Source organism: Podarcis cretensis (assembly GCF_951804945.1).
Source record: "Podarcis cretensis genome assembly, chromosome: 13".
In the NCBI taxonomy this organism is placed as follows: Eukaryota; Metazoa; Chordata; class Lepidosauria; order Squamata; family Lacertidae; genus Podarcis; species Podarcis cretensis.
Window position 1 is genome coordinate 31,709,621 of NC_137182.1, and position 15,966 is coordinate 31,725,586.

General features: G+C 39.3%; 1 protein-coding gene across 1 annotated transcript; it reads left to right on the top strand.

Annotated features, from left to right (window-relative positions):
* Nucleotides 1-7,729: 7,729 nt before the first annotated feature.
* LOC307201526 (vomeronasal type-2 receptor 26-like) lies at nucleotides 7,730-15,514 on the top strand (the record flags this gene model as incomplete). Its single annotated transcript, XM_079950799.1, has 5 exons — nucleotides 7,730-8,077; nucleotides 10,398-11,258; nucleotides 11,400-11,627; nucleotides 13,144-13,270; nucleotides 14,613-15,514. 5 exons carry the CDS (start codon nucleotides 7,730-7,732, stop codon nucleotides 15,512-15,514), a joined length of 2,466 nt encoding a protein of 821 aa, XP_079806925.1.
* Nucleotides 15,515-15,966: the final 452 nt, after the last annotated feature.

Here is a 15,966-nt window from a genome sequence, read left to right on the forward strand (position 1 = left end):
TGTTTAAAAGAAATACATGGTTTAATTAAGTAGAAATAAAAAACTAGTATATGCAATTATAAATAAAACATTAAGTATATGCAAACAAGCATAAACACATTTATGTTTAAAGTTTTTGAAGGTAGCACCAAATCAAATCCAGCTTATCCATATCACAGGTCAGCCTTATAAATGTCTAATCACAGATTTCAGGAGCAGTTCTATAGCATGATGCACCACAATCAGCAGAGTTAGGATCCAGTGGATCCCCACCTGAATTGGAAGGTTCCTGGCGTGGTAATTTATCCCAGTTGTTCCCTTCCTTTCAAAATAACAATCATGTTGTACCCACATGTGCAATAACTTTTTGTAAACAGCTTTGAGGTATTTTACAATTAAGCAGTGAATATATTTTATGAAATAGATAAATATGCTCCAGCTTTTTACGATTTCTTAGAACATAATGGCTTAATGATTCTCTAAGAAACAACTAAAAGTCCCCAAAATCTTAAGGATTTTTTCTTGACCTTTTTCATTTCTGGATTAGGCACAACCTTTATCCATATGCACTGAGAGTTGTTATCCTGGCTATAGCAAGAAAGTGAAGGAGGGGAAGCCATTTTGCTGCTATGATTGCATTCCATGTCCTGAAATGAAGATTTCAGCTCAAAAGGGTAATATATCACAAAGGTTTCAAATATCAGTTTCAAAAAGTATTGTTCTGAGTGACAGACCTCTAAAATCAGTCTGGTATGTTTTTCTTCAGTGTTTGAAATGTAATTTTAAAAAATTGAGAGAAGTTATTTCAGATTACTCTGATCTCTATGGTTATCATTTTTATTTGACCAGCATTCTGAATGTTTCATTGGTGGTTTTTAACTCCCTTAATCTCTAATATCATTTTCTTCAGTCCATAGTCCAAATTAACCAAAGGAGACAGAGCTTTAACTTGATACAATTTCTTACTTTTATTTAATACAATTTCTTAAAATCAGGCTTCCATCTCCTGTTCTAAACATATATCAATCATTTCATATTTAGTTTCCAGTTGTCATCCTTCACTTGCTGTTAAACCATTCTTCCAGCTGACTGACATTTCCTCCTTACGAACAGCGCCCTGTTACATCATATAAATATAAAAGCAGTCCTTTATATACATTTTAGTTCAAGACCTGGTGTACTGGGAGAGTTCATTACTATCTTCCATTGTTCAATTCTCTGCACTGTTTATATGGATGGTACAAGGTCACATTCCATTCCTTCAGTGTTTTCAGACTAGCAGATGAGCCGCAGCCATAAATAACTCACAGGGTGCACTTCCAGTTTCCACCGTTAAAATTTCCCTGTAGAGTTCTTTCTTGGCACACGGTTAAAAGCTAAATCGTTTCTCAAATCCAGTCTATTTTCCACATCTGTTTGGCTGCAGCTCATTCTCCTCCGTCCACTGCATTCCTCCAACAACCCACCAGCCCAGATAGTCATAAATAAAACACATTCAGCCTTAATCAAGGGGCGGGAGCATAGCAAAACCATTTTAAATTTATTATTGAGCATAAATCAAAAGCCTCCCCCCTCTTTTTCGATGTTCCAGACAGAGTAACAAAAGCAACAGCTACACACATCTCTTTCATTGTGCAGGGGAGGACAAGAAAAGAAAAGACCATTTGAAAACCATATGAAAACACGGAGCACCTTGTCCTTACTCTTCCTTTGCTGGCTGTTGTGATAATTTTCAAGCTTCAGAAAAACATTCAAATGCCTTCAGAAAGCCAAGCCCAGTCCTTTCGGCAGTTGATTGATTGCAGCCTATTAGCATATGTCAGCCCAGGAGCGCCTCTTGATTAAAACCAATTATCCAGACTAAGGAGGAACCCTCCACAAATCATGCCAGTAATGGAGGCTCATCCATGTCAGGGACACACTCCCAGTTTGCCCCCACTCTACCTTTCAAGTTGGCAGAAACAGGGTTATGTCACACTGTGAGATAAAGTGAACCACCACCCCCAGACCCCACTGGTGGGGCATTGAAAGGATTTATACCTCATGAATCCTCTCTTTCCCCTTCCTAAACTTCCTCACAGCCCCCAGAAGGCTATGAAGAATAACCACCATTGATCATGGGTGTGGCCGAAAACTTTAAAATATGCCCTTTTAAGTGAATTCCAGAATTAGCCTCTTCCCCTAACATTATAAAAAGATTGAAGCCTTCATACGTTGTTTTTTATGCTTCCATACAAACTCTCCAAAGGTCAGATTCATATGCTTCAGAAAAGTTACATAGGCAGTAAAACATAGCTTAGTTACAAAATGGTGAAAGTTCCTCAATTATTGGTATATTAATGCAAGAGTGTCTGATGACAGCAAGCAGTTAAGCAGCAACAACCAACTTAAACATCTTCACACATTGAGCTTCTTGGTTAGACTTGGTGGGGAGGGGGAAAGACTTGGTTATCATTTTTCCCCAAGGTAAGAGGAAATGACCTAGCAAAGCCTGGTAGGACAGCTTAATCTATGATATTAACCCCTCCATGTGTTACTTAGACTTAAGCATATTGGTTACAGGAGGCTGATTATCTCATAGTGCCTTCATAACATATCTTTAGGTGCCAGGTGAAAATATTCCTCTTCAATTAGGCTTTTCTCTGATTAAGCAATCTGAGGCTGGCATTTCTGTTGTTATTATGTTGTGTATTATGTGTTTTTATGTTGTACCACAGCGTATAATCTTTAGATGAAGGGCAGTATATAAATTAAATAAATAATAACAATAAATTACCTTTGCTTTTCAGATATGCATGACTGTTTTGACTGCATGGACACAACCTATCCAAACATCAAGCATGATTTTTGCATACCCAAAGCTAGAACATTCTTATCTTATAAAGAACCTCTGGGGATCAGCTTAAGCCTTGTCGCACTTTCCTTAGCGTTAATAACAGCTCTGGTGCTGGGAATAATTCTGAAACACCACAACACTCCCATCGTCAAAGCCAACAACCGGAACCTCACATACATTCTCCTGATTTCCCTTCTGCTTTGTTTCATTTCTGCCTTGCTTTTCATTGGCCATCCTGAACCGGCGACATGTCTTCTCCGACAAACTGCATTCAGCATCATCTTCTCAGTGGCTGTTTCTTCTGTGCTGGCAAAAACTATCATGGTGGTTCTGGCATTTATGGCCACAAATCCAGGAAGCAGGATGAGGAAATGGGTGGGGAAAAGCCTGGCCAACTCCATTGTTGCATCCTGTTCCCTCATGCAAGCAGGCATTTGCAGTGTGTGGCTGGCAACCTCTGCCCCATTCCCAGATGTGGACATGCACTCAGTGACTACAGAAATTATATTAGAATGTAATGAGGGATCTGTCATTTTGTTTTCTTGTGTCTTGGGCTATCTTGGCTTCTTGGCTATTGTCAGTTTCATTGTGGCTTTCTTTGCTAGGAGGTTACCAGACAGTTTCAATGAAGCCAAGTTCATCACTTTCAGCATGTTGGTCTTCTGCAGTGTGTGGCTATCCTTTATTCCAGCTTATCTGAGCTCCAAGGGCAAATACATGGTGGCTGTGGAGGTCTTTTCTATTTTAGCTTCCAGTGCTGGGCTGCTTGTGTGCATCTTTGCACCCAAATGTTATATCATTTTGTTGAGGCCTGAGCTGAACAACAGGGGACAGCTAGTAAGAAGATAAGACTGAGTAGCATACTTTTTTTACAGTCTGTGGTCTGGATGCATTTATGATTTGGTTCCCTTTCTGGAGCTGGTCAATATACATTTTGCTCAAAATTCTCCAAGCACTTACTAGTTTGAAATACATGTGAAACTCAGAATCAACTTTTTAAAAAATGTATGTACAGAAAGTATTTTTAAGTCAGACACATTCCAGTACTATCCAACAACACAGAAATGAGGATCAGTGTATATTTAAATGGAGGTATGATGAATGCTTTTAAAACATTGTGAGGATTAAAGTTTGCATTCTGGCTCCCACTCTTTTTAATTTTATAGTAATAGGGGTTTTTTTTAGCCAATGCAAACTCCTCATCTTCAGTAAATAGGAACAAAAAGATTTCAATTTGGATGTATGTAGATGATTTAATGTTCCTCTCTATTTCTCAATTGCACCTCAAAAATCTCTTGGATGTGTTCACTGCATACTGTAAAGAATAAAGCCTATTTATTAAATACAGAGAGAACAAATTTCTAGGGTGACTGTTTCTAATGAATTCTGAATTCGAAACAAAATAAGTTTTGCTTTCCCAATGCAAGTCAATGTGAGGGCCAAATGTTATGATTTCTGAATTTTAATTCTGAGTCCTTGTGTCTGCTCTGTCCTGTTTCTGCATTTTTAAAAATATGCACAAAAGTAGCATTTCTTTTTATGTGCATGTGAGAAAGTCCAGCGATGTCCTCTCTCCAGAAGCTGTGGAGCCGACTGAGGACTCCCACGTAGGTTACACCCTCTATTGTGCCAAGAGGGAGGTCCTGACCCTTACCTGGTCTACTCCTCTGGCTACGCCTCCCCAGTAGTGATTGGTTCACTGAGGTGAGTTAGGTGGGAACCTCAGGTTTGCAACTTGGGGATGCAGTCCAGGACTGCTTACCAGGGAATCGCTTATGATCGGGGGTGCTGCAAATAGTGCCCTCCGTCTGATGTGGAGAACAGTCATTGGGTTTATGTGCGTGTGTGTAATATTTCCCCAAAATATTTTTAAAAATATTTTGATACCCCCTTTTTAACAAAAAACAAAAAAACCTTAACAACTCCATTAGACCATTCATGAACGGGGGGGGGGGGGGGGGGGGAGAGAGAGACCACTAATGGAAAACTAAGCAGTGAGCTGCACATCAGATCAGAGTTGTTAGGCAAAAAAAAGGAGGAAAATAAAACAAGTGGCAAACACGATTTTCTGAAATTAACTACAATTACACAACCTTGATTTTGTAATTATTATCCTTTGTAATTTTATTGAAAAATAAAAAGTGCAAAATTACTAATGCACAGAGTGAGACATAAACAAAAGAAATAAGAAATAGTACCCATGTAGAAAATAAATCAGAAAAAAGATATTGTGTATATTACAAAAGGAGGGGACTTGTTATGGTAGTTAGCCAGATGTTAATCTAAAATGGCATTTATGGGGGGAAAATTAATCAGCATATCAGATGCTAGGCGGAAAAGGGGAAAAAGTAAAACCTCTGTCCAGGTGTGACAAACAAGATTTTCTGAAATCTTCTACAGTTCCACAGAGGAAACCCCCACTTTGAATTTGTAATTATTTTCCTTTGTTATTGTAAAGTAGACTGTAATTAACTCTGACACATGTAAACCTACCTGCAATTATTAGTGCTGGAGACTGCAAAGGATACTATATATGTGTCATGTTAAAAAAATATGGCTCAGGACTAACAATATTTATTCTTCTTGTTTAACATCTATTGCAGACTGAAAAGTATTCAAATCAGCCTTTGAAACTTGCAGGCAATATATAGAGAAGTCAGTGGGAACACAATAAAGTAAGTCTAGTGAAGGTTTGTCCTTACACTCAGGATGGTGATATTTGTGATGTTGCTGCTGGCATTGCTTCCTCACATCTCATGCAAGACTCACATTGTGAAGTGTCATGTCCATGATCCACACCCTCCACTTCACAAGTATCACCAGTCAGGGGACCTCATCCTTGGTTGCATAGCTTCTCACAGCTTCATTGTCTCCAAACAATTAACCTTCACTGAAGAACCCCCACCAGCATTGTTTGAAGAACTTCTGTAAGGGGTTCTCCCGTCTTTTTTTTATCTTAGCCTTAGATTTTCATCTTCATAGCCCAAATTTAGACTTGGTATGCTGCTCACCAAGCTATTTTAAAATCTCTTTAAAAGTACCTCTCTGGTCATAATTCAGAAAACATTCTGAATTGTAAGTAGTTTGGAAACACCAGTACTCGAAATACGAATCTTACTAAGATGTAGTTGTTATCAGCAACTGTCTGTCTTGAGGGACAATGATGTGTGCCTCAGAGAGTGAAGTCAAACTGCTGGAGAATCAAAGCATTTGCTGGTGCTGCAGAGACTGGTAACTTGTAACTGCTGCCTGTATTGTTGCTGTTTTCTTTGCTAGCAGGACCAAAGTGACCTGTCTGGGGTGCAATCCTCTCTCATGCTTGCTGATTTGGTCCAAAGGAAAGCACAGCAATGCATTTGTCATCAACTTGGCTGCAGGAATTGCCAGAAGGAGGCATGCAAGAAGTCTTGCATCCATCTTAGGGACTCCTCTCCAAATTCATCTAGAGTGCAGATTTTTCCTTGCTGTTTACTCCCAATGCCTTTCCCATGAATTTGTGTAGCCAAAAGGCAGCAGATGTTTAGGATCACTTTTCCTTCTCCTAGATGGGCTGCCTTCCAAGATTTACAACATACACCTGCCCCTCATTTCCCTCTACAGTATGTGCAATAAGCACCTTCTTAAATTTTGGACCCACTCTTTGTCTTCTCTGCTCAATCCACCAGAGACTGTCTTCACATGAAGAATTCCCTAACTTACTGAGGGTTTGAGACCCATTGACTACCATCACCTAGTTTAGCTGGCCAGTGAAGCTGTTCCCTGGGGTGGCATGGTAACAGCTCCTAGGAACCACAGATGAGAACTTGATGTGTCCCCTACCAGAGGTCCTACCCCTGCCCTAATCCTCCATATACCCCACCTTACTGAGAAGGACCTATTATTATGTATAAAGATGATTATTGATATTTGCTTAGGACAATTTAGGCTTAGAACTATTTAGGGTTACCTAAAAATGTGGCAAAAATGATGGAGTAGTGATCATTTTACAAAGCATGAGTATGTTTCTGATGTTTAATGTCACATTTGTTCTAGTGTAGTAACTAAGAATTACCAGCAAATCCTGACCTTGGCATCTGCAGTAAAAGAGATCAATGAAAACAGTCAGATTACCAGGTTTAAATTATGGTTATGGTTATGATATAGATTCTTTTCTTTTCTCTTCTCTTCTCTTCTCTTCTCTTCTCTTCTCTTCTCTTCTCTTCTCTTCCCTTTTCTTTTCTTTTCTTTTCTTTTCTGGGCCAAGCCTTTTTGTTGAATTTCCTTTGGCCAAAAATGAATATCAGAGCTAAATGCATTCTTCCCTCTGGAAAACATATCAAACATCTATGCTGAATTTTCTTTTGGCCAATGCGGGGATGGTGATTTAAACTTAATATGCACAATTTCAGATTTTCACCAATAAAATGAGCAAGGATGGTGGTTTCAACCTGTTGGTAGTGGTTGTTAATAATTTTATTTATCACCCATCCTTCGGTGTAAGATCCCAGGGTTTGTAACAACATTAAAACAACATTGAAAACAATTTGAAACAACCCACCACACAATTTTAGAAAATCAATATGCAAAATTTGGGCTCGGATGTTCTAATGCTACCTACTTCTGTTACATGTCACATTTCAAATATTTATCCAATTACTTGCAGCAAAATCTGGATGCCACTCCAGCTGAGTGAATATGGGATTGCAACTTTTTTGAAGGCAAGAGCTGGACTTTGTATAATATTGAGGAAAACTATGTTGAAATACATTAACAGGATGCATTTGATTATAACCTGATGAAAGTTCCAGGTCATGACTAATTTGAAATTGCTTTATGCATTGCATTGGTTAATTGTAATGTTATGTATTACATTGGTTAATCATTTCATTTTAAGTAGGCCACCCTAGACTACTACCATAAATGTGGTATAAAATAATGGAAAAGATTTTAGACAATGTAGGATATGATGTCGATTGCAATTCTCATTCTAGCGTGGTGACTAAGAATTACCAGCACGTCCTGGCCTTGGCATTTGCAGTAAAGGAGATCAATGGAAATTCTCAAATCTTACCCAATACCACTTTGGGCTTCCACATCTTTGACAGCTATTTCGTTGCAAAGGGAACATATCATGCCACACTGCTCCTTATGTCCACCGCAGAGAGATTTGTCCCCAACTATAAATGTGACACTCAGAATAATTTGATAGCTGTCATTGGGGGTCTTGACCCCCTAACTTCTCTTCATGCAGCAACAGTCTTGGATATCTACAAAATTCCACAGGTATATCAGTCATTGTGCTGTGCATGATAGATTTAAAGGTGTTTGCTCCTCATGATTGTACTGCCTGAAATATTTCACTGTTTAGTTCAGAGGCTACAATATGTGAACTGGTATTGTGTAGGCTTTCATAACTTAACAAGACTCTTATTCAGAAAATACAAAAGAACATCCTCTCTCACACACATGTGGTTCTTTTTCTTTTTCTTGCCACTAGTTGTTTCATCATCTGAGCTTGTAAAGAATTCAGGATCTGTTTCAAGGAAACCTGTCAGTCTCCAAAAGGAAGTTAGATGCATTATCTCAGAGCAGAGATGAAGACTATTTCAAAAAGTTCCAATTTGTATTAATCTGCAGAGGAGTTAATAATTGACTATGTTTCTCAATCAGCCACCAGTTTTTTTGTTGTTGTTGGTTTTTTTTTTTTTTTTTTTTGGGGGGGGGGGAATGTTCCAAAGACATCAGGGAAGCAAAAGTTCTCTAATTGCCACAGAAAAAATATAATATGGTGGTTGATTTTCTCATACTGGTAGGGTGAGAGTTGAAAATGGCATAGGAGGCAGATCAAAAGGGGAGTGGAAGGTTATGGTGTATTGACCCCATCAAAGGAACATTTTGTTAAGAATTAATGAGGCTACGCTAATATTGAAACATGCCTACTAGACTGCACCACTTAAATTTGATGTTATCTCCACTATAATCACAAGGAGACAGGCAGGAGTGTGCCTTTATCACATTATGAAAGGCATGCACATTTTTTAAGGATTGGAGGTGACATACTGTAGTAAAGGTCAATATAGATCCTTCACCAATCCTATAATCAATCTTGCGGGGAGGGCGCGAATAAGCAGGTCCTGCAAAATGATTTGATACTATCCCTGGTTGTCACTGCCCAAATGGCATTAACACAATCTTGAAAATATTAGCTAGTCTTATAACAAAATCTGTGAAATGAAAATTGGATGCAGTGAAATAGAATTTCCAGGGTTGAAAGACAGTGAGACAGCTTATTTGAAACATGGGTGAAATCTTAAAAATGCTGTGAAAATGCTTAATTTTTTATTTTATTTTTTGAAAAATACATTGAATTTTGCATGGCTCACTGTCACTATCTAGTGCACTTTAAAACACAATTAAAATGTTTTATTTGCAGCTGTATAGCTGAGTCCATGGTTTCCTCTTTCCTCACCTTTATCAGCACTCATAGTGGGAGTCCTCCACCTACAGATCTCAGAGCTTCATGCGGGGGGGTTGGCTTTCATAACTACACTAGAAGTCTCAATAAATGTTCAGTAATTTTTGTATGATAAATATATTGTAGTGATTTATTGAACAATATGGACCTAAATGCATAAACCTTCCTTCCTTCCATATTTATTCATTTTTTGTATTTATTTATTACTTAAAACCACTTGTTAAAACAGTAAAAAAAAACAGTAAAACAGTAAAAACAAGAATATTTCATAACCATACTTTTAAACATACAAAAGTTAAAATACTACAACAAATCCAAAGTGTATCAACTTAAAAATCATCTGGGTAGGCATACCTAAACAATGATGCTTTTAGGAGGCACAAAAAAGAGTCCAATGAAGACATCTGCTTGATTTCAATGTGCAGGAATTCCAAAGTGAAGGCCCAGCCAAACTAAACAAACAAGTTATTAAAAATGTGGAACAGGTATTACAAGGCACCTGTAAAGGTAAAGGGACCCCTGACCATTAGGTCCAGTCGTGGATGACTCTGGGGTTGCGGCACTCTTCTCGCTTTACTGGCTGAGGGAGCCAGCGTACAGCTTCCGGGTCATGTGGCCAGCATGACTAAGTCACTTCTGGTGAACAAGAGCAGCGCACGGAAACGCCGTTTACCTTCCTGCTGGAGCGGTACCTACTTATCCACTTGCACTTTTATGTGCTTTCGAATGGCGAGGTTGGCAGGAGCTGGGACCGAACAACAGGAGCTCGCCCCGTCGCAGGGATTCGAACTGCTGACCTTCTGATCCACAAGCCCTAGGCTCTGTGGTGTAGACCACAGTGCTACCCTGTGATTTCAATGCACAGGAATAACAAAGTGAAGGCCCTGCCAAACTAAACAATCAATTTCTTAAATATGTGGAACAGATATTATGAGGCACCTGTAAGAGTGCCATTTCCACTATCATAGCTGTAAGGTAGGCACATGCAGGGTAAGGTAGTTCTCGTAGTTATGCAGTTTCGTTTATTGTGCTGCTATACATTTAAAAATGTTGCAGAAAAACTCGCTGGATATCTCCATTAAAGCATAGGAATCTGTTTGTTTTCTTTTCTGTCCCTCCTCCCTTTAGCTCACATATGGTCCTGCTCCCATCATGCATGATAAAACTCCAGGCCTCTCCTTCTACCAAATGGTCCCCCAGGAAGCCCTTCAGTATGAGGGGATTCTCTCCTTACTTCTGCATTTTGGGTGGACATGGATTGGGCTCCTTATGATGGATCTCGAGAATGGAGAACAATTTGTACAAAAGGTGGTCCCAATGTTTTCCTCTAGTGGTATCTGTTTTGCGATCATAGAGAGAGTCCCCAAATTAACTTTCATCACCGAAGCTAAAGACTTGTTACAAGAGTGTGCAAAAATACATGATAAAGTAATGAGGAGCAAAGCCAATGTGATTATCCTCTATGGAGAATCTTATGCAATGCTATTTTTTAGATGGTTTCCATATTTGTCAGAAGAAGAAGAGATGGGAGAGGAAGCAAGAGGTAAAGTGTGGATAATGACAGCCCAGATGGAGCTGACGTCTGTGGTCTATCAAAGGACTTGGGATACACAAATAATTCATGGGGCTCTGTCTTTCGCAATTCACTCAAATAGTCTACCAGAATTTCACAAATTTCTTGAACACATAAGTCCCTCCACCACAAATGGAGATTATTTCATCAAAGACTTCTGGCAACAGGCCTTTGCTTGTGTCCTCCCTAGTACAGTCACAAATGGTGTGGATCAGGAGATTTGCACTGGAGAGGAGAACCTGGAAATGCTTCCTACACCTTTTTTTGAAATGAGCATGACGGGCCATAGTTACTGTATATACAATGCTGTTTATGCCATGGCCCATGCTGTCCATGCCATGTTCTCATCCAGACTCAATTCTAGATTTATGGTAGACAACAGGAAGCTGCCATTTCAGAATCCGCAGCTGTGGCAGGTAATGAGGCTGGCTTCCACTTGTAACAGTGTACCAAAATGACTTGTACAATAAATTAACTCCATGAACACTTCTATTCCACTTCTATTGACTTCATTTGTTAGCTTGACGTACACCCTCATTCTCTCTTTTTAAATGTAGGTTCATCATTTCCTCAGAAGTCTGTCATTTAATAATAGTGCGGGAGACAAAGTTTCCTTCAACCAGAAAGGGGAGTTGGAAGCTGGGCTAGATATTATTAATTGGGTTGTTTCACCAAACCAATCCTTTCATAAAGTTAAAGTTGGCAGGATGGATCCCCAGACTTCTTCAAATCAATTATTCACCTTCCATGAGGATGCTATAACTTGGCACAAGTGGTTTAACCAGGTACAATTCAGCTGTGGTTATTTTGAGTCCTCAGTGTAAACATAGTTTCACCTGACAATGATGAGCTTGTAATGTATGAAGATTTGATGATCTGTTTGTGCTATAGATGCATCTTTTGCATTGAATATATGTAGAATGATGATAATTGATTAATGTTCAAAGTCAGTTTCCAGTTAGCCGAGAACCCTGGGAAGCAGCATTTGCTTTCCAGCATGACAGCGGTGTCTTCCAGGAGCCATGCTCCCCCTTCTTGCACAGCTGGGAATGGAATGCTCCACCCCCTTGGTTGTGCAGGCATTGGTCTGGAAACACCAATCAGGTGTCAGGAGACGGGTGGTCTTTTGGCTCTGCAAATGAGAACTGCACCCAGAATCCCCCTTCTTGGATTGCCACTGGATTCACCACCCAATCTTCCAGGAAGGCCAAGGGGCTATAGTATCCTTCCCAATGGCGCCCCTTGTGGGATCATGACACCTGGTGCATGTCAGCGGGTGGATCCCAGTCAGGGTTGACACCCCCCTCCATTTACCTAGGAGGCAGGCTTCTTGATACCAAGTACATGCTCAATGCCTTGGCCGAAACCCACTTACACCTGTAAACAATAAAATTGTGGCCTATTTCATCTTATTTCTGGTTGGCACCTCACGCACCATGTGACTGGGAACGCAATCACACACACTATTTCAATTAGTCTGTTCAGAGTAGTACATCAATGAAAATCACCTAAAATATCAAATTCCATCCATAGGATCAATCTATGTCCTCTTTAAGCATTGTATTTATGCAATAATTCCTGACACCTGCTTGAAGTCTGTGCAGTGAGCAAACCAGCTAGCATCACCTCATAGTAGTTCTCTGCAGTCTCAATATGTAGAAAATTTTATTTCATGCTTTCCTCTATCAAAACAGCACTTAATACTCTGTAGCACACTGATTCAGCCACCTCACTATACTGGGTAGTTTGCATGTTTCTTTTCAAAACTGTTCTTCCTAAATTGATTGAAAATTTGGGTTGAAACTATTAATAGTCGTTAAATCATTCAGATGAAAAATGACCACTCTCTTTGGTTGGCACAAACATAAGGCAGCATTAGATAATTGTTTCAGGCACTGAATGCAGAGGAGTCATGAACTGGAATCTCCTGGAGTGAAGAATGACCACCCTTCTGTTCCTGATAGCAGCCTTCTGCATTCAACACCCACCCACTCTTCCTAATCTTCCACACTTTGAGAAAGGGCAAGCAGCATACCCTCCAACATGTTGACGGCAGAAACCAAGAAATACATCTTCCCAACCACACTCCCGTGCGAGTCACGTGACCTGCACGAGATCAGGGAGCCAAAAGCACACATTTTGGGGCTCCACAATCTTGTGCATTTTTCAGCTGAGAGCATGGCACCCAAAAGTGGGATGTCCTGATTTTATCATGGCAGTTGAGGGGTATGCAACAGGTCATTACTTCCTTACAATTATAGATTACAAGCTCAATATCCTCCTTTTTCATTCATGGATTAGGCAAGGCCTATTTCTCTATGCAGTGAGAAATGCAATCCTGGTTCAAGCAAGAAAGTAAAGGAAGGGGAGCCATTTTGTTGCTATGATTGCATCCCCTGTCCAGAAGGGAAGATTTCAGACAAGACGGGTAAGCAATAATGTATATAGAAATAGGAAGCAGTTTGCATGATTTTCAGAGGAATAGCGTTATAAAAAAATAAGGATGTGCATACACCAGGCCTGCATTCAGATACCACTTTATATTCATTTTCCTAACATTTTTTAGCTAATTATTTCCAGGTTTTATGTGACCTTTCAGGTGACGTGAAAGAATTATGTGAAAACAGGCAGAATCTAGGAGAGGTTTAGTGATCATTTCAATGTGATTAGATTCCAGTACTAAATACATTTGCAACCCTGTTAACCTGGGAAATTGTGGGCATTTTGTGTTGTAGTTTCACATGATCAAATTTGGGGCAGTATTCCAGCATATCACTCCTTCCAGAAGTTGTATCTCAATTGTTTTAGTATATTATATGTGCACAACAACTTTGGTAGAAAAAATGAAATGCAGACTACAAATGTTATATGTTAATATGCATAGGAGGGCTTTATGGTATCATTTCAGTTTGTGTGGTGTTCCAGGGAAAAAGCAAATAGCTGTTTAAGGGCCTAAAGGTGGAAATACATTCAAAACTTTCCACATCATGGAAGTTCAATATTAATTACTAAAATCCCTAAAATTATCTTTCTTTTTTTTTTTAAAAAAAAAAGATATTTATTAAGATTTTGTATAATAAAACAAGCATCACAATCAAACGAAAAAAAGAAAGACAATAAAAAACATCACAATCAAACAAAACAGAAGAATACAATAAAAAACATAGGAAAAGTAAGGAAAAAACAAAAAAAGAAAATCTAGTTTTTTACTTATTATCTTCATGACCCTCTTTCCTGACTTCCTCACATCTCCCTTTTCTGTGTTCCCCTTTACACAATCAAATTCAGCAATTCCTTACCCTCTTTCAAATCTTATTCAATATTGTACATTTCAACCTATTATGTCTCCGGTTTTTCCTTTCTTTTTAAATCCATTTTTACATGTTCTTTATAACTTAATCCCTTGTATCATTTTGTTTAAATTTGACATAATATTACTCTGGTCTTTCACCCTTTCCATATTAAAACATTTTTGCATATTCCTTTTAACTATGTCACTGATGCCATATTATCTTTATATCCGACATCATTTTAGCATTCAAACATTTTACAATGTTTTTGGAGATAGTCTTTGAACTTCTTCCAGTCCTCTTCCACCGATTCTTCTCCCAGGTCTCGGATTCTGCCGGTCATTAAAATCCCTAAAATTATCTCCATACCACATCCCACAGATTCAATGTTTAATTCTTCCCCAATTTGAATTGTCAAATTGGCTGCTCTTGAGATAAATGGCATGTTTATGAGATTAAGCTATGTATTTTCCTTTGCAGATATGAGCGACTGTTCTACATGTTCAGACCAAACATATCCAAATAAAAACCATGATTTATGTATTCCCAAGGAAATAAGCTTCTTGTCTTTTGAAGAACCTGTGGGAATCAGTTTAGCCCTTTCTGCTCTTTCCTGTTCTTCGGTCACCGTTCTAGTCCTCTTAACATTTGTGAAGAACCACAACACTCCCATTGTCAAAGCCAACAACCGGCAGCTCTCCTACACGCTCCTCCTCTCCCTCCTGCTCTGCTTCCTTTCTGCACTGCTATTCATTGGACAGCCTCAGAAGGTGACCTGTATCCTCCGACAAACTGCTTTTGGCATTGTCTTCTCAGTGGCTGTTTCTTGTGTGCTGGCAAAAACCCTCACTGTGGTTCTGGCTTTCATGGCCACCAAGCCAGGATCCAGAATGAGGAAATGGGTGGGAAAGAGGCTGGCCAATTCCATTGTACTTTCTTGTTCCCTTATACAAGGAGGCATTTGCATTGTGTGGCTGGCAATCTCTCCCCCATTGCCAGAGGCTGATATACACTCAATGGCTGAACAAATTATACTTGGATGTAATGAAGGGTCTGTGACTATGTTTTATTGTGTCCTTGGCTTTATTGGCTTCCTGGCCATTGCCAGCTTCACTCTGGCCTTCCTTGCTAGGAAGTTGCCCGACACGTTCAATGAAGCCAAGTTTATCACTTTTAGCATGTTAGTGTTTTGCAGTGTGTGGTTATCCTTTGTTCCAACCTACTTGAGCACCAAGGGGAAATACATGGTAGCTGTGGAGATCTTTTCTATCTTAGCCTCCAGTGCTGGATTATTGGCCTGCATCTTTTCTCCCAAATGTTACATTATTTTGTTGAAACCTGAGTTGAACAAAAGGGAACAACTAATACGAAGAACTGACTGAAGAATTATGTCTCCCTATCTAGTTAGTAAAGTACAATTATGCTAATTATAAACTGACTCTTCATTTCATTAAAGTTTAGGGTGGGTTTTCATTCTACAGTACACACTTCTAAGATTTTAGCTCTCAGGTGGTTAAGAGCAGAATGGTGCCATAACATTATTATTTTCAAAAATAAGACACCACCCCCAAACTCTGAAGTCATGGCTGCAATGTGAACATGTCACCTGGGAGTAAGCCTCATTCCATTCATTGGGATACTTAAATGAGAAGACATGGTTAGAAGTGCTCTGCCAACAAGTCCATTCTGAGCATGAACCTGGCCTATCAGATTTTAATATGCCTATATTTCTTAGTTTCTTTGTTTTGCTCATAAAAAGGTACAGCCTTTAGTCATGATAGGTCAGGGCTGTTAGGGATGTGGAAATTTCTTGTCAGGCAAAGAGACCATTGAC